This window comes from Rhinatrema bivittatum, chromosome 1 (genome assembly GCF_901001135.1).
Source record: "Rhinatrema bivittatum chromosome 1, aRhiBiv1.1, whole genome shotgun sequence".
In the NCBI taxonomy this organism is placed as follows: Eukaryota; Metazoa; Chordata; class Amphibia; order Gymnophiona; family Rhinatrematidae; genus Rhinatrema; species Rhinatrema bivittatum.
In genome coordinates, this window is record NC_042615.1 from 693,638,841 (window position 1) to 693,665,223 (window position 26,383).

The following is a 26,383-nucleotide window of genomic DNA, read 5'->3' on the forward strand; positions in this document are numbered from 1 at the left end:
GGAAAACTTTTAGGGAGACATTCAAAAACTCGATTAAATATAACTGGGTTTCAAACTCGGAAACATAAATACAGAGGTAAGTATATTGTCTATCGCCTCAACCGGTTTTTAGCTCTCAGGGAAAGCTTGGGTGAATAGCCAAGTCTTTAGCTTCTTTTTGAAAGTCAGAAGGCACGGTTCTTGGCGGAGGTCTGGTGGGAGTAGGTTCCAAAGAGGGGGACCTGCAGTGGACAGGGCTTGTTTCCTCAGGGAGGTTCTTGCCGGTTGGGTGTGAAGCATGTTCTGGTATGCCCTTCTGATTGGTCTTTTGGAAATGTGTTGCCGTATTTGGAAGGATAGGTTGAGGGGGGAGATGTTGTGCAGAGCCTTGTGAATCATCATGAGTGATTTAAATTGTATCCTAAATTTTATCGGTAGCCAGTGATATTGGAGGATAGGGGTGATGTGGTCCCATTTTTTGGTGTTGGTGAGTATTCTGGCCATCGCATTCTGTACCATTTGAAGTGGTTTGATGGTGCTGGCGGGCAGACCCAGGAGGAGTGAGTTGCAATAGTCCAGTTTAGGGAGGATGATAGATTGAAGTACCAGGCGGAAGTCTCGGAAATGTAGAAGAGGTTTTAATTTTTTTAAGACTTGCAATTTGAAGAAGCAGTCTTTGGTAGTGTTATTTATGAATTTGGTGAAGTTGAGTTGGTTGTCTAGAAGCACCCCCAGATCTCTTACTTGCGGCGAGTGGTCGATTGATGTGAAGGAGGGTTGGGAGGAGCTAAGGGGGTTGAGCAGAGAGCAATTATCTGGAGCTATTATGAGGAATTCAATTTTGCTAGAATTTAACACTAGGTTGAGGCTTGTTAGTAAGTTTTTGATTGCTGCAAGGCAGCTGTTCCAGTAAGACAGAGTTTTGTGGAGGGATTCCCCTATCGGGATGAGGATCTGAATATCATCCGCGTATAGGAAGTGTGTTAGCTTGAGGTTAGCTAGTAGATGGCATAGTGGGAGTAGATAGATATTGAATAGTGTAGGTGAAAGGGAAGATCCTTTGAAATAATGGGGAGTGACTCTTTGTTGTTAATCCTGACCTTGTATTGCCTGTTTTCAAGGAAGGAATTGAACCAATTGAGAGCTGTCCCTGTTATACCAATATCTGCTAGACGCTGAAGGAGGCAGTGTCGAATGCTGAGGAGAGGTCCAGTAGGATGAGAAGGAAAGGTTGACCTTTTTCCAGGTTGATGAGGATGTTGTCAGAAAGCGAGGCTAGTAGCGATTCCGTGTTCAGGGATTTTCGAAAACCGAATTGGTTTGAAGTAAGAATGTCATTTTCTTCTAAGAATTTGGATAGTTGTCTGTTTACAACCTTCTCCATGATTTTAGCAATCATTGGGAGGTTGGTGATTGGTCTGAAGTTAGCTGGGTCTGTGGGTGGAAGGTTAGGTTTTTTAAGGAGGGGTTTGAGAATTGCAAGCTTGAGTTGGTCTGGGACTTGGCCCTGGGAAAGCGAGCAGTTTATGATGTCTGCTATCGGTTTGGCGATGATGTTAGGAATGGAGAACAGTAGATTGGAAGGGATGTAGTCTAGTGGGTGGGACGAGGGCTTCATCTTCCTAAGGATGTTCTCGATTTCTAAGGCGGACGTCCGCTCGAGGGAGGCCATCGAAGCTGTGGTTATTTTATGTTGCTGGGGGGTTAGGTGAGATTGCTGTGGGCCGGTGGTAGATGAGTAGTTTGGTTGAGGAGAGGGCCCCTTGAGAGGAGCGATGAGGGTGTCTATTTTTTTCTCGAAGTAGAGTGCCAGTTCGTTGGCTTTGTTGGACGCTTGTGCGTCTGGAATAAGGGGAGTAGTTGGTTTAGTGAGGACTGATACATAGGAAAACAGAGCTCTAGAGTCGAAGATAAAGTGGTGTATCTTTTTCGAGAAGAATTCTTTCTTGGTTTTGTTGATGACGTTTCTGTATGCATTTATAGATTTGTAGGCCAATAGGGTAGTTGAGGTCGGGTTTTTTCTCCACCTGTGCTCCTTACCTCTGAGCTCTTGTTTGAGCAACTTCAACTCAGGTGTGAACCAGAGTTTCCTGTTGTCCTTTTCTGGATGGAGCATTTTTGTTGTCATGGGGCATACTTGATCAGCCACCTGTTAGTGATGTTGATCCACGAAGTAGTGGCTGTGTTGATGTCCGAAAGGTTTAGCTGGGTTAGTTCTTTGGATAGATGAGAGCTGAGGGTTTCTCCAGTACAAGGTTTTCTGATGTGGACTGAGGTTGCATGCGTAGTTTGGGGAGGGTGATCCTTGATCTCTAGAGCCGTGGATATGATTCGGTGGTCCGTCCAGGGGACCTGTAGGCATGATGGATTGTTAACGGCTGATTTGTAAAGCATATTATTTTAAAAAGAAATTGGAAGATAATGTGCCTGCCAGGTCTTCATTGGACATTTCAAATCTTTTGCCTTTTTGAAAAATCAGGTGAGGAAAAGATTACTCCCTCTACCCTTATTTTTAATTTACTTCTAGATGTGGACAGGGATTATTTACTGAGACATTATTTTCAGAAAAATGATGCATTATTTTTTAATTTGAGAGTCTCCATGTTTCCAGATGTGGACAAGGTTTTTGTTGATGAGATCAGGGATCATACAGCTGGGAGGACTCTTTTGGTTGAACTTTCCATGCAAATATGTTATTAAGTTGACAAGGGTAGAACATGTATTTTTATGATTCTGCCCAGCTTGCTCAGTTTATTAGTGAGAAACAATTACAAGTCCAATCTTCATATCCCCTTATCAGTTGTGTTGCAGAAGTGGACCCTTAGACCGAGGTGAGGTTGGCGCTACCCACAGGGAGGAGCCTCGGCAGGCAGAGCTGGCTGGAACAGAGGCCCAACAAGAGCTTCACCACTATCAGCCCACATTCCCCTTAGGTTGAGCCCTCGGATGCTGGGGCTGGCTGGACTTAGGCACGGGCCTCTATGCAGGGATGGCTCCATGGGTGAAAAGTCAGTTGGCCAGCGAGAAGAAGACAGGGTCAGTCTAAGCAGAGGTCAGGGCTGGCAGCAGACAACAAGACAAGAAGGAGGCTGATGTTGGGACAGGCAGCATTCGGGAAGATGAGAAGAGGCAGGCAGAAATCCACGATGGTCAAGAAGAGGTCCGAAGTCAATCTGAGGAGTCAATCTGAAGGAAGGAAGGCAGGATCACTACAGCAGAAAGACACTGAAGATAGACAAGGATCAAGAGAAATGTATGCAGGAATTCAGATGACAAAGGAACACGAAGGCAAGGCACTGGACAGAAGCAGGATCAGGAACCAGGAACAATGTGGCAAAGAGCTACTCCAGGGAGTCTGACCTATTGCCGAGGTGTCTGAAGCAGGGCAAAGCAGGCCTTAAATAGAGAGAGGCCTGTGACATCATCTCATTGCACCACAGAGGATTTCTCGCCATGGACCCTTTAAATGTGAGTTAAGTTATGCAAGAAGATAGAAGAACCTTGCAGATGTGGTAGCATCATTATTAGCTTTTACTAATATAGCTATATCTTCTGGTGATGATTGGTTCTTTCCCCAATATTTCGGACTTTAGAGATGAATGAGATGGTTGTATTTGTTTAACTTGTAAATTCTTCTGACCTTTTTTTTTTCTCCTGTCATTGGCTTAATTCTTATATTTTGGTATATAAATCTTGACAATGGATTAAAAAAAAGATTCCTCCTTAGTCTACCCCCTTTCACCCTCATCCCATAACCCCTAGTTCTAGATCTTCCTTTCTGTTGCGAGGTCTGTCTGGAAACCTTGGACGTATTTAAATGTCTCTATTATATCTCCTCTATCTCACCTTTCTTCTAGGGTATATATATTCACATTTTAAAATTTGTCTTCATATGCTTTAAAATGAAGATCGTTGATCATTTTAGTATCCACCTTCTGAACCAACTCTGACTGGTTTATATCCTTTTAAAGGAACGGTCCAATTTTGCAGTGGACTGGGAGGGAACTTCCCAACCCCTTACACTAACCTCCCTTCCCCTTCTCCTAACCTACCCGCCCCCTAGCCCTAACCTAGTCCCCTCCCAAAATTTTATTTTACCTTTTGTGCCTGCCTTGGGGCAGGCGCAGGTTGCGTGCATCGGCACCCTGCTGGCACGCGATTCCCCGGCACAGCAGCAAATGGCCGCTGTGCTGGGGGCCTCTAGCCACGCCATGTTCCCCAGACTGCCCCACCCCCCCCCCCGCCCCTTTCCCGAAGCCCTGGAATTTACACACGTCCCGCTGGCAGGCATAACTTGCACGCGCAGGCTGACCAGGCCCCGACACAGGCCGCTGTGTCGGGGCACTCAGCCACGCCCCTGGACCCCCCAGACACGCCCCTCCGGATCGCCCATTTTAGCAAGCCCCGGGACTAACGCGCATCCCGGGGCTTTGTGCGCGCCAGTGGCCTATGCATAATAGGCGTGCCAGCGCCCTGCACGCGTAAATACAGCAGGTATAGCCAGAGGGGCAGGATTTACATGCGCAGGGCTTTTAAAATCTACCCCTTAGCTTTTTTCACCACCGGACACCATGTTAGGGCATGGGATTTTAGTTAGAGTTCCTGAAGGCAGGAGCTCTCTGTCTTATCTGTTTATTGTTAATTTATTGGAAAGGATTTTGCTGTCTTGCCCTTTTAAGCCAGCTTGCCATCCTGACTTATTTTTGCTTGTGTTTGCACTTTTTGTTCCATTATGGAGACTTTCCCTGTGAGAGCCTATGTTTTCCTTCACAAAGGATTGCGGCATCCCTGTGTAAGGTTAGATCAAGGGGTAGGGAAGATTCTTGCTGTGTTCTATCATTCCTCCAGGGGATAGACCTGTCTGTGACCTGATGTAGAGGAATTTCAACCTTGAGGTGTCTTTCTTCAGTAACTATCTCCTCATTTTGGAGTCAAGAAAGATTTTTCTATTCTTCCTGTCTCTTGTTTGTTTTTCCCCTTTTTGAGTAAGTCTATTTTTGTTCCATCTGGAACTGAGTGCCCTTGGTACCAGGGAATCAGTGTCCATCTATTAGGGAAGAGGCGCGTGCATGTTATAAAATCGGCACATCCATGTGCGTGCATCAGGAACCATGCACACATGGACATGTGCATGTATGTTTTAAAATCTACCCCTTAAGTAACTTCTTGAACTATCAAGGGTTCACCCTGCACTACATGACCAAATTACTTTCCCCATGCTATGCTTGCCTTTGTCAAGACTGGATTGCATGAGAGCTGAGCGTTCATCTTATACATGTGATGAGATTTTGCTGCCACCTAGTTAGGATGTTAGCCATGCTTTTAAAATCCTATTGACATACTTCTGAAAATTCTTTTGTTTTGTTTCCAGTAAAACCCTCTCCAAATATTTTAATCTAGTTTGTGGGCTTTCCATTGCTTGCTTTTCACTGTGAGGTTGAGAAAAGTGCATTACACAAGACATTATAGGTTTGATTTTCAAAACAACTTCCATGCATAAAAGTTCTATGTATGTTAAGTGGCGCTTTCAAAATGAATCAAGGGCCGATGAGTATGAAAGTACACACATAATCGAGGAGAGATGATTGGGTGGAGGGAGGAGGAGTGAGGAGTGGCGACTTACATGCTTTTGATTTTTAAAAGCATCCACATACGTTGCCCCACACAGGTTGTGCCCTGTTTGGTGCAGGTATAATTTATTGTGTAAGATAATTTGGGCCATATTTTAAAAAGGTTACGCGCGTAACTGGGCTTGCGCGCACCGGGCCTATTTTCAAAAGTCTCTCTCTCTCTTTCCCTCCCTCCCTCAGTGGCCCTGATAGTAAACATGGTCCCCCCAGTGGTTGTATGTAGGAAATCCACAATTTTGGCACTTTGAGATAAGAGAGAGAGAGAGAGTTGTCATTAATACCTCTATGGGAAGCCTACCTAGTAACTCGAGGTGAGGTTTAGGTATTAGTGTAGGGGTTAGGGGCCACTTTGACATTCAAAGTGAGTCGTACGAACAGCACAGTGCTCTCTTGTGAAGATTTGAGGACCTTCGGAGTGAGGACACTCACCCAAAGATGAGATTGGTGCAAATTTCTCTCAACCTAGTTTGATGGACTCTCTACCTGGGTGCAAAAAAGTTATTGCAATTTGTGATAACTTAGCGCTTCGCATAGGTATTAGCGCAAATTGCGATAAACTGCCTATTACCATAAAACGTGCCCCTTTTTCTATCACATGCGATATTTAGTGCATTTTGATAAATCCAGGCCTGAATGGAGGCATTCCTGGGGGGTTGAGTTGGAGGAGTGTGGGCTTGCATGTATATTTTAGAAAATTCTAATGTAGGCCCATGAATTTTCCCGAAAGATTTCTGCACACTAAATAGAAGGTCTAAATGTGTGTGGGCAGATCTGGTGGGATAATTTTCAAAGTGGACTTAATGCGCCTAAGTCCGCTTTGAATGTTGGTGTAACTAACATGTTCTTTTGGCTCTCTTTCTTACGTGCAGTGTTACAAAACTACCCCTCACTGACTTAGGGTCTCCTCTCATAGTAAATAACATTTTTCATCAACTAATTTATTAGATTTATTGAATGAGTATTTTATAAATAGAACAGAATATAGAAATTTGTAGCAAAAATTAGCACATCCAAAAATGTGAGGCAGAAGAGCACTCAGTGTGTTTGGTGTAAGCTCATCCATTCATTGGGTCCCATGTTTGTGTAGCTATGTTAAATTATGGAACTGTATATTAGATGATGTCAGCCAAGTGACCGTCTTCTGTTTCCCATAGATCTGGTGACCCAGAAGAGATGTCTGTCCTTTCCCTTCTCCATGCGGGCTTTAATAGGGTAGGTACTGTATAGCTAAGTTTACTGATTTTCAGGGATTAATCATCTAGACTTGTCAGCGCGGTGTCTACTGTGCAATGTCCATGGTCCAAAAAATGTCCTGTCAACATTTAAAAAAAAGGGGCAGCACATGAACAGGATAATTAAATTATACCATGTTGCATACTGATCGCACTTATTTGAATAGAATGTAAAAATAGCTTGCGGTTGTAGCGATTAATATGGCCAGTGGATACACGTTCTCACAAATTATATGAGATGATGGCATGCCATTAATTTTAAATGAAAGCTCCTCCTTGTTGGCTGAAAGGTAACATTTTACTTCAGTTCAGAAAAACATGTATCCATATGGGTAGGACATGATTAGGGAAATACAGATTTAATATCTATTTGCATATTGAAATGCTTTAAAAATGATGCACATCTATCTCTTGAATGCTATTTTAGTCTGCAGGTTTTATATTTGCTTTGTTGCAATGACTAATGTCAGTGGCTCTCGCTGCTATCCATTGTAGGTAGCTAGCTAGACTCTGGCAGATGATAGAGCAGAAAGGAGGATGAAAAGAATGTTTTTTCTACCTTCAAGGTGTGAGTGTGAATGGGCATGCAGATAGTTCTGATCATAAGGCAAAATCCTCTGACTTCAGAGTAGATGGTCTCAGCTTCACTATTTTTAAGTTGTTTTTTTTTTTTTTTTAAGCTACCAGCTTTCTCTATCCAAGGGAAAATACTGTGGGGAAAAATACTATGACTTAGCAGACCCCTGCCAAAACTTTGTAATGGTGAACCTGCATTGTGGGGCCACCATCAATTAACGAGGCCATTCAGCCCAAAGTAACCCCCCCCCCCCCCCAAGTGTAGCAAAACCCCTGGGGTCTCGAGACCCCAGACATATCCTTGATGCTGCTCCTTTAGAGGTGGACAAAGTCAAAAAATGAATCTGTAACTTCCTGAAGTTGCAGGATAGGCCCTACCCCCATCCTCCCAAACCCCCTCTCCTTTTTAAAAAATATCACCCCCCTCTGAGAGCCTGGACCCTCATCCTCCCGACCCCACACTAGGCCTTACCTAACTAACAGTATGGCGGCCGGCAGATGATATGTCTTTTGTCTCTGGAGAGTTTATTATGTTAGATTATGTCAGCTGAAATACTGTGGGTTTACTAAACTGCGGTCCTCAGTAATGCAACTTAGTAGGGCTGTGGGGCCGCCATAAATATGGGGAGAGTGGCATGGTATCTGTCGACTGGCGCCATTTTGGTAAATGGTCATGCCAGATCCAGAGCCTAGGGGTGCTCCGGGCCCCCACTAGACTACCAGGGAAACTTTGGTAAAGCCCAGGGGAGGGCTGGGTTGGGTGGATGGGCCAGACTCTTGGAGGGATGTTTTTTTAAAAAGGGGAAGCTTGGGGGTAGGATGGGGCCTGCGCCATAACTTCATTGTGGTAAACTTTTATTTTTGGAATTTGGCCGCATGAAGGGGTCCCAGGGAGGGAATGGGTGTAACATGGGTTTTTGGGAAATCACCGGGATTATTTTGCTACATTTGGGCCCCTTTAAATCATAGCCCTGGGAGTATTGAGACATGTGTTAGCATCCTGATGCTCCCAGGGAATGCTGCCTAGCACTCAAATATTGTGGTTTGTGAGTTTTGAGGCAAGTTGCTTTATTTGATTTCAGCTTGTAATGAGCTGAATGGCTTGCATTTGTAACATAGTAACAAGGTACCAGTAAATGACAGCAGAAAAAGACCCAAGAGGTCCATCCAGTCTGCCCAGCACGCTTTATTTATTTATTCTTTTATTTATTTTTATTCTGTTAAGGGCAGTGACTACAGCTCTATGCAGGTTACCCCCTTGCCTTCTTGTCAAGGGTAGTAACTGCCACTCCATGCAGGTTACCCCAATGCAGATTACGCCTTATCTTCATTTCCATCCTTTAGCCCACTAGGGATCCTCTGTGTTTATCCCAAGCTCTTTTGAAATACATTTCAGTTCTTATCTTAACTACCTCTTCCAGGAGGGCATTCCATGCATCTACCACCCTTTCTGTGAAGAAATATTTCCTGATGTTCTTGAGCCTGTCTCCTTGGAGTTTGATATTATGACCCCTAAATCTACAGTTTTCTTTCCATTGGAAAAGGCTTGATTCTCAAGCATCATTTATAACCTTCAAATATTTGAATGTCTGTATCATAATCCCGTCTCTTCTTTCCTCCAGCGTACAATATTCAGGTCCTTTAGGTTCATCTCATATGGCTTTGATGCAGACCCCACACCATTTTGATTGTCTTTCTTTGGACTGCTTCAGTCCTGTCTCTATATTTTTTGGGATATGATCTCCAGAACTGAACACAGTACTCCAGATGAGTTCTTACCAATGACCTGTACAGGGGCAATATCACCTTCTTTTTCCTGCTGGTTATGCCTTTTTGATGCAGCCCAGCATACTTCTGTACTTAGCCACCACCTTGTCACAGTGCTTCACTGTTTTCAGATCATCTGACACTATCACCCTGAGGTCTCTTTCCCAGTCCGTTCACATCATTCTCTGGCCCATCATCATGTATAGCTCCTTTGGATTTTTGCGCCTCAGATGCAGGACTCTGTTCTTCTTACTACTTCTTACTATTTACCGGTAACATTTCTATAGCACAACACAATATATGCAGCGTTGGACAAACACACAAAAAAGCTCAATAGAGCTTATAATCAAATGACAAATATGCAGAACAAGAAACTTGGAGTATTTCAAAAAGTGAGACAATGCTTAAAAAAGAAAAAAAAGTTAGTTAATGAGGCTAAAAGCAGACAATCAGGCCAAAGATTTAAAAGCAGCTTCAAAAAAGTGCATCTTTAGATAGGATTTAAATACAGTGAGAGAGGGAGCATGACACATCAGTTCAGGAAGACAATTTCAAGCACATTGCACAGCCTGGTGGAAAGAACAGAGTCTGGAATTGGCAGTAGAGAAGAAGGGCACAAATAGGAGTGACTTGTCCAATGAGTAGAATGTACGAGGAGGGGCGTAGAGAGAGGAGAGGTAATAAGGTGCTTTAGTGAAAGTCTTTGTATGTGACAAAGAGGAGCTTGAACTGTGTATGGGAGCTGATAGCGAGCCAAAGTAGTGACTTCAGAAGAGGGGTTATGTGAGCGTAGTGACTTTGGCGAAAGATAAATCATGCAGCTGAATTTAGGATAGATTGCAGATGTGAAAGATGGCTTACCGGGAGACCTGTGAGGAGCAGGTTCTAAGTGGGAGAGAATGTGAGAGTGGATAAGGGTTCTGGTAGTGTGTGTTCAGAAAGGAAGGAATGGATTATGGCAATGTTATAGAGAAAGAAACAGCAAGTTTTAGCAGAGTTTTGGATATGCATAGAGAAGGAGATGGAGAAGTCAAAGATTATTCCTATGTTATCGGCTGATGGGATCTGGAAGATGACCATATTATCCACAGGAACAGAGAAGGGAGAGGTGAGCTTGGGGGGAAGGTAAGGAACTCTGTCTTGGCCATCTTGAGTTTAAGATGGTGATGGGACATACAGATAGCAAAGTCAAGCAAGCAGGCCAAGATCTTGAACTGGATTTCTAGTAAAATGTATGGTATAGAAAGGTGGATCTGGGAGTCATCAGCATAAAAATGGTATTGAAAGTCATGAGAGGAAATCAGAATACCAAGGGAATTAATATATAGAGAGGGCTCAGGATAGAACCTTGAGGCACACCAATTGATAGTGGAATGGCAGTAGTGGAGGAACCACCAGAAGAATGTTAAAAGTGCGATGGGAGAGGTAAGAAAAGAGCTAAGAGAGGACAAAGTCCTGAAATCGAAGCGAGGATAGAGTATCACGGAGTAGATGGTGATCAACAGTGTCAAAAGTAGCAGACAGGTCAAGAAGCATAAGGACAGAATAAAGACATTTGGCTTTAGCCATATACAGATCATTGTAAACTTTGGCAAGGGTAGTTGAATGTAGAGGGCAAAAACCAGACTGGTATGGATTAAGAATGGCTTGAGATGTAAGAAAATCTAGACAGCAGTGGTGAATAGCATGTTCAAATAGTTTGGAGGGAGAAGGGAGATAAGATGATAGTTGACAGGACAGGTAGGATCCAGTGAGGGTTTTTAAAGGAGTGGTATGATTACAGTATGTTTGAAGGCAGCAGGATCAGTAGCAGTGAAGAGCGATATATTTAAGATGTGACACAATGGGGGGATGACTGAAGTGGAGATGGAGCTGAGGAATGGGGATCAAATGAAGAGGTTAAAAAAAGGAGTTTTGAGGCATAAGATTAGAGGGGTCAACAACTTGAAAGTTAGTCACCAAGGATAAGGGAAGGGGAAGATGGGTCAATGAAGAAGGAAAGTCATGAATCAAAGTCAGTGAGAAAGGAGGAGGGAGATTTAGCAGAAGGTCTATAGATGACAGCTACCCAGAGAGGTAGTGGAGTAAATAGGCAGATGGAATGGGCTTCAAAAGAAGAAAAAGAGTGGGATTGGGATGGGAGAAAAGGTTGACATCTTCAGGAGGGGGGAGAGCAGCAGTCTAACACTACCACCATGGCCTACTGGGTGAGGTGTGTAGGGAAAGAGTTACCCACCATGAGAGAGAGCAGCAACTGAAGCTGTATCCTCAGGGGGAAAGCCAGCTCTCTGTTAAGGCATTGAATCCCAGTTGCCAAATCTTTGACTGCTCCTCAAGCTCTCTTAGATCACATTTCATACTCCTCACTCTTTCAGGTATGTCCTCTCTGTTGCAGCTCTTAGTGTCAGCCACAAAAAGACAAATCTTTCCTTCTAATGCTTCTGTGCTGCTCACAAAAATATTAAATACTAATCAGTTCATTACCATATTTGTGGAACTGGGCAGGGAAATTATGTGTGGTATTTATTTTCCCCCTTTATTTTCTGTCTACATTTTCATTCTTTGTTTTTTTTCTCAGCCATCTGCTCTACAAAATTTGAAAAAAAACCTCTCTTCTCACATTCTCTAAGTCAACTTGATTAATAGCAGTTAATGGATTTCTCCTTCAAGAACTTATCCAAACCTTTTTTAAACCCAGCTACACTAACTGCACTAACCACATCCTCTGGCAACAATTTCTAGAGCTTAATTGTGCACTGAGTGAAAAAGAATTTTCTCTGATTAGTTTTAAATGTGCTACTTGCTAACTTCATGGAGTGCCACCCTGTCCTTCTATCATCTGAAAGAGAAAATAACTGATTCACATTTACCCATTCTAGATCTCTCATGATTTTAAAGACCTCTATCATATCCCCCCTCAGTCATCTCTTCTCCAAGGCGAATAGCCCTAACCTCTTTAGCCTTTCCTCATAGGGGATTTGTTCCATCCCCTTTATCATTTTGATCACCCTCCTCTGTACCTTCTCCATTGCAACTATATCTTTTTTGAGATGCGGCGACCAGAATTGTACATAGTATTCAAGGTGCGGTCTCAACATGGAGCGATACAGAGGCATTATGACATTTTCCGTTTTATTCACCATTCCCTTCCTATTAATTCCTAACTTTCTGTTTGCTTTTTGACTGCTGCAGCACACTGAGCTGACAGTTTCAATGTATTATCCACTATGACGCATAGATCTCTTTCCTGGGTGATAACTTCTAATATGGAACCTAACACTGTGTAACTATAGCATGGGTTATTTTTCCCTATGTGCATCACCTTGCACTTGTCCACATTAAATTTCATCTGCCATTTGGATGCCTAGTCTTCCAGTCTTGCAAGGTTCTCCTGCAGTTTATCATAATCCGCTTATGATTTAACTACTCTGAATAATTTTGTATCATTTGCAAATTTGATAACATTACTTGTCCTTTTTCCTTTCCAGATCATTTATAAATATATTGTATGGCACCGGTCCAAATACAGATCCCTGAGGCACGCCATTGTTTATCCTTTTCGACTGAGAAAGTTGTTCCTTCTCTGTTTCCTGTCTTTTAACCAGTTTGTAATCCACGAAAGGACACCGCCATCTATCCCATGACTTTTTACTTTTCTTAGAAGCCTCTCATGAGGGAATTTGTGAAATACCTTCTGAAAATGCAAACACACTACATCTACTGGTTCATCTTTATCCACGTATTTATTAACCTCTTCAAAAAAATGAAGTAGATTTGTGAGGCAAGACTTACCTTGGGTAAATCCATGCTGTTGGGGAGCAACCTGTAGCTAGGGATTCAGCCATTTTTGAGGACTACCATCCTACTTGTCCTTGGAGAAAGCAGATTTGCTTTCCTGTAACAGATGTTCTCCAAGGACAGCAGGATGTTAGTCCTCATGAAACCCACCCGCCATCCTGTGGACTTGGGTTTCTCCTATTTTTTATTTTTTCATCGTAATTCTATGTTTTGAGACTGAAGAGGGAACCCATGTGGACACGTGGTATAGGGCATGCTGAACATGCCCAGTGTGCCCTGCAAAGATTCTAGAAACTATGACATAGGTTTTCCACATTGGGCTCCATCTGATGCTGTTACGCATGTGTGAGACTAACATCCTGCTATTCTTGGAGATCACCTGTTGTAAGCAAGTCTGCTTTATCTCTCGCTACAGAGATAGTAACTATATATTTTTGCCAGTTCGGAAGGGGAGTCCTGCTCATATAAGGGATACCCTGTCCACCTGGGGACTCTAATTTTCCAAACCCTGGAGGGTAGAACTTTCCCTGGCTCTGGTGCCAGAGATTTCTGCACAGATTGAGGAAAGAAATTCTAAAAGTAAAAGATTCTGTTGTGTTGTGAATGAAATTGTTGTGCCATTCTCCACCAAATTTCAACTGTAAAGACTTTGTTTTTGGACACAAACTCAATGACGCCAGTGGTCTTCTTTACCATTCTCAACACACATTGGGACATATAGATACCCCTCTCCCAGGGAAGAGAACAAAAGACATCAAAGGGTCACCCTTAGCACATGGGCCTCGGAAGTAATTTCCCCCCCCACAACTTGACAAAGAATTCAGGCCCTGGACGTAAGAGACTGTGTTCAAGCTAGCCTGGTAAGGCTCCATATCCAAAGAGTCAAAACTAAATCTTTTATGGCCTCACTGGGGTGAGGTTACAAATGTATTTATGATCTCCCTTTTACCATCTCCTTCTTCCTTTATTGTACTAATTCATTTTCTTTTGTTCTTCTAACCATACACATCTTACTGCCCCATATGCTAAACAAGCTGCCTCCTTCTCCTGTCCCTTTTCTTTTCTCGACTCATATCTATGGAACAAGTTCCCTCCAGATATCCAGGATGTTCTGTCCTTAATACTTCAAATCTTTCATTTCCATCCAGATTGTCCTTAAACCCCCATGCAGTTTGTTTCCTTCACTTCTCTGTTGTCTCTGGCTGTCTGTTGTCTTGATGCCTTATAAGGTCTTATAAGGCATGCTGGGTAATGGCATGAAATAAATGCTGAAATAGATAATATTCTGTTGACATAACATGGCTGCACTGCAGTTCGATAAATGGGTAATTTTAAAAGTAAACCTGGTCGAATAAAGTCTACGTGAACTTTTTACATACAAACTTTTCCATGAATTTACAAAATGAACTTATGCTCATAAATTAATTTTGAAAATCTGCAGATAACAGGCTTGGTATGCCCCAGGTTAACTCGCACAGAGGTACACCTCCTATTCAGAGGGTATAACTTGTACAGATTAACTTACACGCATACTTTTTAAAATCAGAAAGTATGCATGTAAATTCCAACTCTGCACCTCTCCCCAGAGTGTATAAACGTATGCACTTACCGGTTTATGTGCATAAATGGCTTGAAGATTTTGATTGTAAAGTTCATTATTTATAAATGTTGTGAAGTGCTAGGAGAGCGGTTCCGCTTACCAGGGGATGTGTGTTCTTGGACCACGGCTCGACCCCAGAGGAACTCCGAAGAGGTGCCGTGGCAGGCGAGGCATACCCGAGAATGGGCTGGACAGGAGTGAGGCTGGACTGAAGATACTAACCCTCCTCCGGACCTGCATGCTTCGGAAGACCAGCAACGCAATGGTGGTCTTATGAACAGTCCTCCAAATGTTCCAAGCCCTTTCAGACCTGCCGCAGGGTACGGCAAGAAGCTGCAAGCTGGATGGAGGCCAGGGCAGCAAGACCGGAACATGGAGATTCAGACAATGACTCAGGGACGAGGTACTTGGGTGCACAGACGAGACTCAGGAACGAGGTACTTGGATGCACAGACGAGACTCAGGAACGAGGTACTAGGCATTCAGAAGACTCAGGCGAGGTACAAGGCATTCAGAAGACTCAGGCAAGTACTGGGTTGAGACTGCGACGCAGCGCGCCCTACGCAGTCCACCCGCGGGACTGGTCACGGACCACGCTGGACTCGAAGAGCCTCTAGACGGAATGTAGAGCAATGAAAAGAAACATGTCTCAGAAGCTGTAGAGGCCTGCACCGAGGCACGCCCTACTCAGCCGCCAGTGGCTGGTCGCGGACCACGCTGATGGTACAGATTCTGGCAGAGTCTTTGGTATGGACGGAGCAAGCACAAGGGACTCCGTAGACCAGGGATAAGGACAGAAGCGGAAGTCTCCCAGAGGCTAGTGCTGCAGAAGTGAGGAAGGCATTGCACCATGAAGCGCCCTACACAGCCCGCCCATGGGGCTGGTCGTGGACCACGACATGGCATGCCAGGAAGAGTGGCACGAGGAACCAGGGGTTCAGGACAACTGGACAAGATCACGGACATCAGGATCAGGAGAAAACATCTGGACTGGATCACGGACATCAGGTACGGAGAACAAACATCTAGACTAGAACATAGAGTACAGGATCAGGAGACAGACCTCAGGACTGGATCACGGACATCAGGAATAGCAGGCGGACATCTGGACTGGAACATGGACAACAGGACAAGATGAGGAGCTCCAGCGAAGAACAGGAAACACAAGACCTTGAAGAAGTGCTGGAACAAGGACGACTCCTGGAGCGAAGGACAGCAGGATCCCAGGAATGTCTTAACTTCTTGCGAAGGCAAAGCTGGAATGGACGCTGAGCCCTTTTATAGGGCTAAAGAGGGCAACGCCCAGGGAGGGGTCAGCAGAGGGCCACACCTGGCTGGCCCTTGAAAAGCAGGAGAGAGGCGTGCGCCCGCACCTAAGGAGAGCTGGAGGAAGAGCAGGATCGTTGGTGGCGTTCCCAGCCACGTGGAAGGCCCGAGGAGAAGCAAGGCAGCCCTGCCATGAAGGTGGAGAGATGGCAGGCTGCAGGAAGAGCAGGAAGCTGCAGGCACCGGTAGGGATGGCTTCCCTGCCGGGCAAGGACCCGGGCTGTAGCAGGCACTGGCAGGGACGGCCTCCCTGCCGGCCGAAGACCCCGGCATCGGTGAGGACGGCTTCCTGCCGTCCAAGGTCCCCAAGGACGGTCCTAACCGTGTCTTGAAGGGCAGGAGCAGCAGCGGTGGTCCCGGCCACGAGGGAGAGCCCTCGTTGGCCCGACCCTGCCGCGCAGGACAGGAGGCAGCTGGGGAGGAGCCCGGACACAGCGGCACGACTGCCGCGGAGGGAACAGCGCCAGCGGCCGACTGGCCGCGGCAAGGTAGGGAACCTGCCCGTGCTCCTCACGGGCAAGTTCACAACATAAATCATCATGAAAGAAAGCCTAATTAGTTTTACATTGTTTGAACTCAGTTCTTCCCTTTATTTAGACCAGGAGGTTCTCAACTCTGAATCTTATCAACCTTAAATATGGTTGGTTGTAAAATATCAAGAATGAGTAGGCCTACTAATTGTATATTTTTGGTCTGCAAACTAGGAAAACTTGCATGTTTTGGTAATGCTAAAAACTAGATCACTTTCCAGTGTAACCTGTGCTTGGTGGATGGGTTTTAAACCCCCCTTTAATTATTGGGTTTGTATTCTGGCCTGCTGCGTCCACAGGAATCATTCAGGAATTCAATAAGAATGGACCAACTTAGATATGATGCAGGTATTTATTGATAGTGCTTCAAAGATACAAGAATCAAGATAGTAGCTCATCTTGCGTCAGGCACAACTAGCACTGTCTGAGTGTATCATGAGGTCCTATCAGCTCCCTCTTCAAGCTCTCTAGATCTGGGCTTTTAAGGCAGGGTGAAAGGAACCCCCCTTCACCCAGAATCCCTTGTAGCCTTCTGCCTTAAGGAATCCTGGGTTAAAAGCCTGAACTGGGCTCCTTAAGATAGAATGAGGGTATTGTCAGTATACTCTGTCACAGGGTTATTATTAGAATTTTATCAAGCAGTCAGTGTAGTGGACCTGGTCAAATATGAATCCTTCATTGGACAGGGAGAGCTATCCCCTCTGCATCTAACAAAGTTCTCTTCTAAATGGCTGGCTTCTTCACAAAAGAACAAAGCTGCTGAAAACATTCACACAGTGACATAGTAATGATGGCAGAAAAAGACCAAATGGTCCATCCAGCCTACCCAGCAAGTTTCATATGATAGTAACTGCCACTCTGTGCAGGTTACTCCCATGTTTCTGTTAAGAGTAGTAACTGCCGCTCTGTGCAGGATACCCCCAAGCCTTATATTAAGGGGATAATATTTACAGTCAAAACTAAGCAACTGTCAAACTCATAACAAAATTACTGCTAGCAACATTATTACGGGGTAAGCAGCCTTCTTGATGTAACCCTTAGCAGGGTGTTCTAAGTGCTAGGGCACACAAACTAATTTATTACTCATCAAGGCTGCTCCTAATCCCTGAGGGGGGAGGGGATTCTTTTATGGGGGTAAGCTCTCGCTTATGGACCAGATGATGTTGTACTGCTCCTAGTGTATGTAGACCCTAGGTGTCTCCCATGAGGTGAAAGGCTGTAATGAATAGACAGGACCAGGAGCAGGTGTTAAAATAAAAGTTTACTGATTTGTAATCATAAATTAAAGTTCATTGTTCAGAAGTGTGTATTTACATCTGACAGTTGGTACAAGTGTATCTTCCTTTGTAGGTAGGGGTCCTTTAATCAAATCTTTGGGTAGAACTCCTATGGTGATTTTAATGTAGACAGCTCACCCAGCGGCTATCTGGGAATCCTATTGGAGGGGACCCCACTTCACACCAAAATGTCAGTCTTAGTCCCTTGGATGGGGATCTGGATGGGATCTCCCGATCTTGTTCTTTCTTCATTGGTTGTTCTTTCAGGGGGACTTCTCATAGGGAAACATCATTGGGATCAGGCTACCTCAGCACTGCAATCCCTGTGGAGAGAGGGGATCCAAAATCCTCCCCACACTGTTCAAGTCCAAAAAAAATACTTCAGAAGTTAAACTGGATACATCTACTGTCTTCACTGCCTCTCGCAGCAGGATCCATCGTCGGTGCTTGCCCACCCAGGGTTTAGAGTAGGCTCACAGGTCTTTGGTCCCCTGAAAGGAGACCTTTCGCCCCAAAAGGGAATCAGGTATAAAATGTCTCTCTGTAAATTAGATGGAGAAGGACCCTCTGGCAGGGAATGCATGATGAGGTGTCACTTCTAACAGAAACTCCATTTGGGTGAAGCTGGGAGCCTCACTAGAGTTTAAAACTGAAACATCCTTACTCTTTAACTGCTTCTTCAAACTGAACCCATGGTGTTCTAAAATGGCTGAGCTAAATAATGTTTATTTATTTTATTTATTAAATTTCTATACCGATATTAGTGGGAACATCATATCGGTTTACATCAAAACAATGAACATAGGAAAGATAGTTACATTAAACAGGGAGATGGGGAGGGAGTGTAAGGAACTGTGAAAAAGAAGGTTGAAAGAACATAGGAAACAGGCTACTCTGTAGCAGATGATAGATAGCCAAATAAATTAACATTGAATATACAAATTGGAGAAGCAATAAGAACTACGTACAACGGGTGTAAGGAGGGGTTTGCGTGGGTGGTTTGGGTGTGTTTACGTGGTTCAGGTATGTTTGCAAGGGGTGAGAAGGGTGTTATTGTTGATAGGCTTGCTTGAAAAGCCAAGTTTTCAAGTTGGCTCTGAATTTTGAGGTGCAGGTCTCGAGCCTGAGGTTGGGTGGAAGGGAGTTCCAGAGCGTGGGTCCAGCAATGGACAGGGCTCGTTCCCTTGTGGAAGTAAGGTGAGCTCTTTTTAGTAAGGGTACGTGGAGGGTTCCATTATTGGAGGCTCTGGTGGACTTTTTGGATTGTACCGGGCAGAATGGATCAACGAGCCAGTTAGAGTTGTGTGAGAGTATAGCTTTGTGTGTCAGTGTTAGGGTTTTGTATAAGATGCAAGAGGGGATAGGAAGCCAATGTAAGTTCTTGAGGAGGGGAGTAATATGATCATATTTGCGGGCGTTAGAGATGGTTCTCGCTACTGCATTCTGCAGCATTTGGAGGGGTTTTATTGTAGAGTATGGGAGGCCTAGGAAAAGGGAATTACAGTAGTCCATTTTTGTTGAGAGGGTGGCTTGAATGACGGTGCGAAAATCACCGGCATGAAGTAATGGTTTCAGTTTTTTCATGACGTTAAGTCTGAAGAAGCCTTCCTTGAGGATCAGATTGGTATGTTTTTTTTAGGTTCAGTTGTTGGTCTATTTGAACCCCTAGATTTCGTGCGTCGGGCTGCCTTGTGAAGGTATGGTAGGCAGGATCATTTGTGATGGCTGGTTTGGGGGGTGATTGTTGGGAGATGAGGAGCAGTTCGGTTTTTGATGCGTTAAGAGCTAGGTGAAGGTCAGAGTAGAGCATTGATGGAGGCAAGACAATTTCTCCAATGGTCCAATGCTTTTGTTAGGGTATCCTGAATGGGTATGATGATTTGAATATCATCAGCGTATAGGAAGAATTTGAGGCCGAGATCGGATAGGTGTTGGCAGAGGGGGGTGAGGTATATGTTAAAGAGGGTGGATGAGAGGGAGGAGCCATGAGGGACTCCCTGGGAGAGGGCATGAAGGGCGGATTCTGAGTTGCCTATTTTGACTGAGGATGTTCAGGCATCCTGTCCAGACCCTCAGGGTGGGAGGGACTGAGGAGGATGGATAGCTCCTTTTAAAGTGTGTTCTAAGACAGGGACATCTGGTGGCCAGACCTGGGGGTCTGCCACATTGATAATTCAGACAGTGCTGCTTGAACATGCTTTGCTTTTGGACTTGGCTATGGAAGTAGTCCTGTGCCTCTTTTCCCTAATGTCTGCGTATCAGTATCCCAGACCGTAAAAGTCAGGGCCCAGTGTTGGCGGTGGTCTGAATCCAATACCCCCTTTCCCCTCCCCCATAGCTGCTGAAGCAAAGAATGATGTTGCAGTGTGTCAAAAGAATCAAGGTTAATTGGGTAAGGATGGTAATCCCCATGCCCTCTGTTTCACCTCGTACAAACACAAATTCTGGAATAGAGTTCAGTCCACTGTTAGTAGTGGTGGTTCCATTGTTGCCAATCTATTCAAAACACATAAACTTGGGGTACAATTGTCAAGCCACAGCCTCCACAGCAAAATGGTTCAAAACAAACAGCAACACATTACAGCAGCACAATAAATCTCCTCCTGATAATACATTTTCCGGCAATCCAGTATAGCTCATCATCAATCACAGATGCTCTGTTTAATTCTGAGGGTTGAGATAAATGCTGAGACTTCCAGCAGACCGAATTTCCTTTCCTTGTTCCCCAAGGACCTCTATGGGCTCTTCAGGTTAGAGGCCATTGGCATAGGAGTACAGTAGTGAATTTGCTCCCTCCTTGAGGAAAGCTGCATACATCTGCTTTTGCACCAGCAATTATAGCAGACCTTTCTCATTTGGAAACTCACAAAAACTGCAAGTTTTGCCATTTACACCCACTAGATGTCACTAGTGACATCATTTCTTAAGGTAGCAGGATCCTGGTTCAACCCCCTGTAACTGTTAAGGTGGAAAGTAAAGGTCACAGTTTTGGGACCAGGGTCACACCAGTTTGAAGGCTATAAGGGCAAAGTTTAGAACCATTTATTGTCTTAGGAAAGGGTATATCCAAACGCTAATTGAAGTACTGATTTTGTACTTAGAAAATCCTTTCATGTTGTCCCCTCATGATTTAAGATATTCACCGGCTGTTGAAACTGTGCAAGTCTCTCCCTTAATAGTCAGGCAGGGTGCCATATGTTCTCTTGAAAGTGTATAAATTTCCATTATGGTCACTAATGTATGGTATGATACAAGACCTTCCCAGGTGCCTCAGGTGCCACTGTCAATGGATTGTGTTTTGATTTCTGCAGAGTTGCAGGCCGATGCTATACCGTGTGCTGGCTGCAGTGCATGGTTTAACCTGCGATTGGATGTGCGTTTTGGACGCACGTACGTATCCTCTGATGCAAAACGGGACTTAGTGTGTCCAAAACGTGCCTCCAATCACATGCGTAGATAATAGCGCTCATCACATGCAAATGTATGTTAATGAGGCTATTATCAACTCCCTCTCCATACAAAAAAAGTTTGTGCACCAGAGGCGGACATTTTTACTCTCAAAAATTAACACCAGCTCTGGAGCTGGCGTTAAGTCTTGAGCAGTCCAAAAAGTATACAGAAAAGCTGAAAATACTGCTTTTCTGTATTTCCTTTGACTTAATATCGTGGTGATATTAAGTAGGAGGAACTAAAAAATGAAAAATGTCCCAAAAAAATTAAATAATTTTTAAAAAGTGTGCCGGCTGTCAAGTTAGGAAAACGGATGCTCTAAAATTGAGCATCCGTTTTCCTAAGTGACTGACAGCCACCTCTCCCGGACACCCACTGCTGAGGAGGTGCTAGGGGCACGCAGTTTCCCCTAGCGCCTCCTTTTTACCGTGGCAGCCCATTTGCATTTAGCATTGGGTGCCCCAGAGAGGTGGATCGGCGCACGTTAAGGGAGCAGGCGCTCAATCATGAGCGCCTGTTTAACGTGCACCGATATTGCATTGGCCCATTGGTATCTGAACTGACAATTCCCTGCTCTTCATTTCAGGCAATTATATACTAAACAGGCTTGTGTACCAGTGGTCAAATCTAAAGATTTAAGGATGCCAATGAGGTCTTGGATTAAGGCAAATTGCCTCTCTGTGACTGCTGGTTCCAGAAATCCCATTCACTCTTCTCCAGTCTGAGCTGTTAAATCTCCCTATGTTCATTCCCATTTGCACTCTGCACACAGTCTTCTCATCTGTCAGTTCCTTCTATTTTTGGTAGTAAAAGATCATTTCTAGTGTTGCATAGGAACTAAGCCAGGGGTGGCCAACTCCAGTCGTGGAGAACCACAAACAGGACAGTTTTCAGGATATCCACAGTAAATATGCATGAGAGAGATTTGCCTACACTGCCACTATTGCATGCAAAGCTGTCTCATGCATATTCATTGTGAATCTCCTGAAAACCTAGCCTGTTTGTGGCTCTCCAGGACTGGAGTTGGCCACCCTGAACCAAGCTGTCTTGTACCTTTTCTGACTTTTTATTCTAAAAGTAAATACTTTCTCATAAGTCACAGAGCATTGCAATATACAGTATATTAGCCTCTATGAAGATAGATCTGTAATTTCAACATTTTTATCGAATGATAACAATTCATTTGAAACTGAAGCAGGAATCCAACCACACAAAAATGATCAATTTTTGCAGGTATTTCAGAGTTTTCTCACACCTTTGCTTTTCCAAATAAATCAGTTTCTTATTTCACTATCTCTAACAGCTGTTTGTCTGGGCCCACATTTATTAACTTGATTGCACATTAAGTAGTACATTTTCTCCTTACCACAGTAATTCTTGACAGTAAGAGAAGCATATTTGTATTGATTAGGAACAGTATGGTGTATTTGCCTGCTAGAGCATATCACTTTCAATAGCCCCCCTGACAGCGTTTAAGTTCAGGCAGTGAGATTTTACACTGTACTTTTGATCTTTTGCAGAGGTTTGTGGAGAATAACAATATGATTGCTTGCTACAATGAACTGATTCAAATAGAGCATGGGGAGGTGCGTTCTCATTTCAAACTGCGGTATGTAGATACAAGAGCAAACAAAAATGTGCAATTTCCTTATAAAACTACAATTATCACTGATGCATTCTTACCAAGGAACTTGCATTTGTAATATCTATTCCAATATCAGTTTCAGGTTTTGTTCACAGGGTTTTGCTGTCATCAACCAAAGCCAATCAAAGTATAGTCTGAAGTATTCTGGATTTTTTTGCAGCAAACAAAATGACAGAAAAAGTAATATAGAGAACTGAATAACCTATGCGATTTCCTTGAGTAGAAAGTATGATTTGGAATAACTTGCAGATAACTTCAATATGTTGCTAGTACAGCTTTCTTTGTGCTTTGAACTGAACAGATAAGTGCTGTAGGGTAGATTTTCAAAAAGATCTATCTGGCTAACTTTCTTGCAGCCCAGTCTGCTGAATAATACCCTCCTTCTCCCTACACCCATCATCTGTCATCCTTTACTCCAAAGAATCCGCTCCCATTTCCCTCCTTCAATGCCCCTCCCAATCTGCTGAACACCCTTCCCCAACAGTGGCCCCTCACCTGTCAGCCCAACATGGAGAACACTCCCTTCCCCACTGAGAGCTGACAATCAGACTCCTCCCACCATGGCAGCCTTCGTCCCCATCCTCTCCTTCATTAATTCTGTGCTTTTTCTCTTCTTTCTCCTGTATGTTCTTTCCATTTCCTTTCTCCTGCATACACTCTCATCTGTTCCTTGTTCATGTGTGCTCTCTCTTCTCCGAGGACAAACAGGATGTCAGTCCTCATGCATGGGTGACATCACTGGATGGAGCCTGGCACGGAACTTTGATTGCAAAGATTCTAGAACTATCAAACATGCCCTACTGCGCATGTGCAACGTAATTATCATCCTGTCCCTCAGGCACAGTCCCTTAGTTTTTTTTTCTGCAGAGCCATTTGGTCACAGTAATCAGCTTCTCCTCTCATAGTTTCTCCTCCTCATAGTTTTTGGTGTGATTTTTTTCTGGAGCTCCAGCTGTTTTTCTTCTTTTCTTTTCAACTTTCTGCCAGTCACAAGGCAGCCTTAGTCACTATGCAGAGTAGCAGAGTCTCATTTTAACCTTTAATAAATAAATACTGCATCTGCAGTTTATTTTCTGTGTCCTCTCCTTGCTCTGTCTGTTTTTGTGCCTTTGTCTGGTGCTGACAGAACTGATGGTATGCAGTCCTTGAGTGATCTGTGTAGGCCACTGAGCCTGGGGACTTGCCTGAGTTCTATCCGGGCAGGAGTTTCATATTGTTTCACCAATCGATCGGCATCAATGGAGGTGTGGTCAGTGAAGGGATCAAGGACCGCACCGCTCCTATGGTGGGAGAGAGCTCATCCTCCCTGTATTCTTGGGAACTTGTCTCCATAGGCAGGAGCCCTGGGCAACGTAGCCTCTTCTCCCGCTTTCCAGTGCTGGCAGTGCAATCTTCCTGTGAGAGAGGATGAGCAGGAGTCTGGGCAAGCAGCATTGCTGCTGCACTTTTGGTGCCATGCCCAGTAACGGTTGCCTGTTCACACCCATGCCAGTGCACCAGTGATCTTGTGTGTCGATGTCAGGACCGTGTCGGGGACCAGGACTACCATAGAGCACCATAGTCACTCTTGATGCCATCGAGGTGCTGGGTGCAGGACCGCCCTTGATGCTGCAAGGGCCATTAAGTGCTCTGCATGCTGTCGATTGCCCTGGCTGGGGGTGGGAGTCCTTCCGTGCCGTAGGTATCTGTGTGTGCCGGTGTGCACAGTAGATGCCATCGAGTTGGAGGAATGGAATCTATCTGAGCATCATCGAGCTTGATGCAGTGGAATAGTGGCACCAATCTCGAGAGTCGTGGTCCAGACCGCGTATGGGACCATGATTGCCCTCAAGAACCATGGTCATCTTCGATGATATCAGAGCCTCCTCGATGCCATCAAGCACCTGGTCGCCCTCAAGGCCATTGACCGCTGAGGCATGGAGGTCTGGAGAGCCCTTGAGCGCCATGGAAGCCCTCGGCTGACAAGGGCTTCGGGTCTGGGGCAGCTGTGGTGGCTTCGAGTGCCAGGGTCGGCTTCGAGTGCCAGGGTCGCCATTGACTTGAAGCACCCTGCAGCACTGAGGCATCCAGGTTGCACAATGGTCCGGTACCATTGAGGCTATCGAGCATTGGGGATGCCAGTGAGTTCCCTTTGTGGTGTTCAGAAGGGGCACTGAGGGGTACTGAGGTGTGCCATCAATGGCATAAGGCCTCCTGGTGCCGAGGGTGCTAATATTCTTGGGTGCCTGAGCACCGTCAGTGCTGACAAGTGCCGGAGTTGCTGTCGAGGCTATTGTCATCCATAGGCACTGGCATGGATGCGATCAAGCCAGCTGCATCAATGCCCTTGGGCGCATAGTTAAGCCGAGGGGAACTCGAAGACATCGACCCTTGGACATTTTGGGGTAGATTTTCAGAGCCCTGCTCGCCTAAATCCGCCCAAAACCGGGCGGATTTAGGCGAGCAGGGCCCTGCGCGCCGGGAAGCCTATTTTACATAGGCCTCCCGGCGCGCGCAGAGCCCCGGGACTCGCGTAAGTCCCGGGGTTCTCGGAGGGGGGCGTGTCGGGGGCGTGTCGGGGGGCGGGCCCGGTCGTCGCGGCGTTCCGGGGGCGTGTCGGCAGCGTTTTGGGGGCGGGTACGGGGCGTGGCTACGGCCCGGGGGCGTGGCCGCGCCCTCCGTACCCGCCCCCAGGTCGCGGCCCGGCGCGCAGCAGGCCCGCTGGCGCGCGGGGATTTACGTCTCCCTCCGGGAGGCGTAAATCCCCCGACAAAGGTAAGGGGGGCTTGTAGACAGGGCCGGGCGGGTGGGTTAGGTAGGGGAAGGGAGGGGAAGGTGAGGGGAGGGCAAAGGAAAGTTCCCTCCAAGGCCGCTCCGATTTCGGAGCGGCCTTGGAGGGAACGGGGGGAGGTAGCGCGGCTCGGCGCGCGCAGGCTATACAAAATCGATAGCCTTGCGCGCGCCGATCCAGGATTTTAGTGGATACGCGCGGCTCCGCGCGTATCTACTAAAATCCAGCGTACTTTTGTTTGCGCCTGGAGCGCAAACAAAAGTAGGCTGTTCGCGCTCGTCTGAAAATCTACCCCTTTCTGTTGCGATCCCAGATCATGCCCCAGGATCTCCACTCACCACCTGGTCCTTCTCCAGGGTCTTCTTTAGTGAACACAGAGCTGAAGTATTCGTTTAATATTTCTGCCATTTCTTCGTCTCTCTCCACACATTGATCATTACCACCTTTCAATTTCGCTATACCACTTTGGACCTTTCTCTTTTCGCTGATGTATCTGAAAAATGTTTTGTCACCATTTTTTATCTCCTTGGCAATCCTCTCTTCTGCTTGACTTTTTGCCAACTTGATTAATTTCTTTGTCTCCCTCAGTTGATACAAATATTCTTCTTTGTGCTCCTCCCTTTGGGATCTTTTATATTTCTTGAATACTGTTCTTTTAGCTTTAATTTTGTCAGCCACCTCCTTTGAGAACCAGATAGGTTTCAATTTTCTTTTGCTTTTCTTTACATTTCTAACATATAGAGCAGTTGCCTTGGTGATGGCTCCTTTTAGATTGGTCCACTGCTGATCCACATCTCTCGTTC

The 26,383-nt window shown here is 45.2% G+C and overlaps 1 protein-coding gene across 2 annotated transcripts in view; it reads left to right on the forward strand.

Annotated features, from left to right (window-relative positions):
- PDE8B (phosphodiesterase 8B) overlaps window positions 1-26,383 on the forward strand; it is a 382,442-nt gene that overhangs the window by 181,912 nt on the left and 174,147 nt on the right. For both annotated transcript variants that reach the window (XM_029575379.1, XM_029575388.1), the window contains exons 6-7: window positions 6,764-6,821; window positions 22,686-22,774. In XM_029575379.1, coding sequence (XP_029431239.1) covers window positions 6,764-6,821; window positions 22,686-22,774 — 147 coding nt within the window. The remainder of the gene's footprint in view (window positions 1-6,763; window positions 6,822-22,685; window positions 22,775-26,383) is intronic.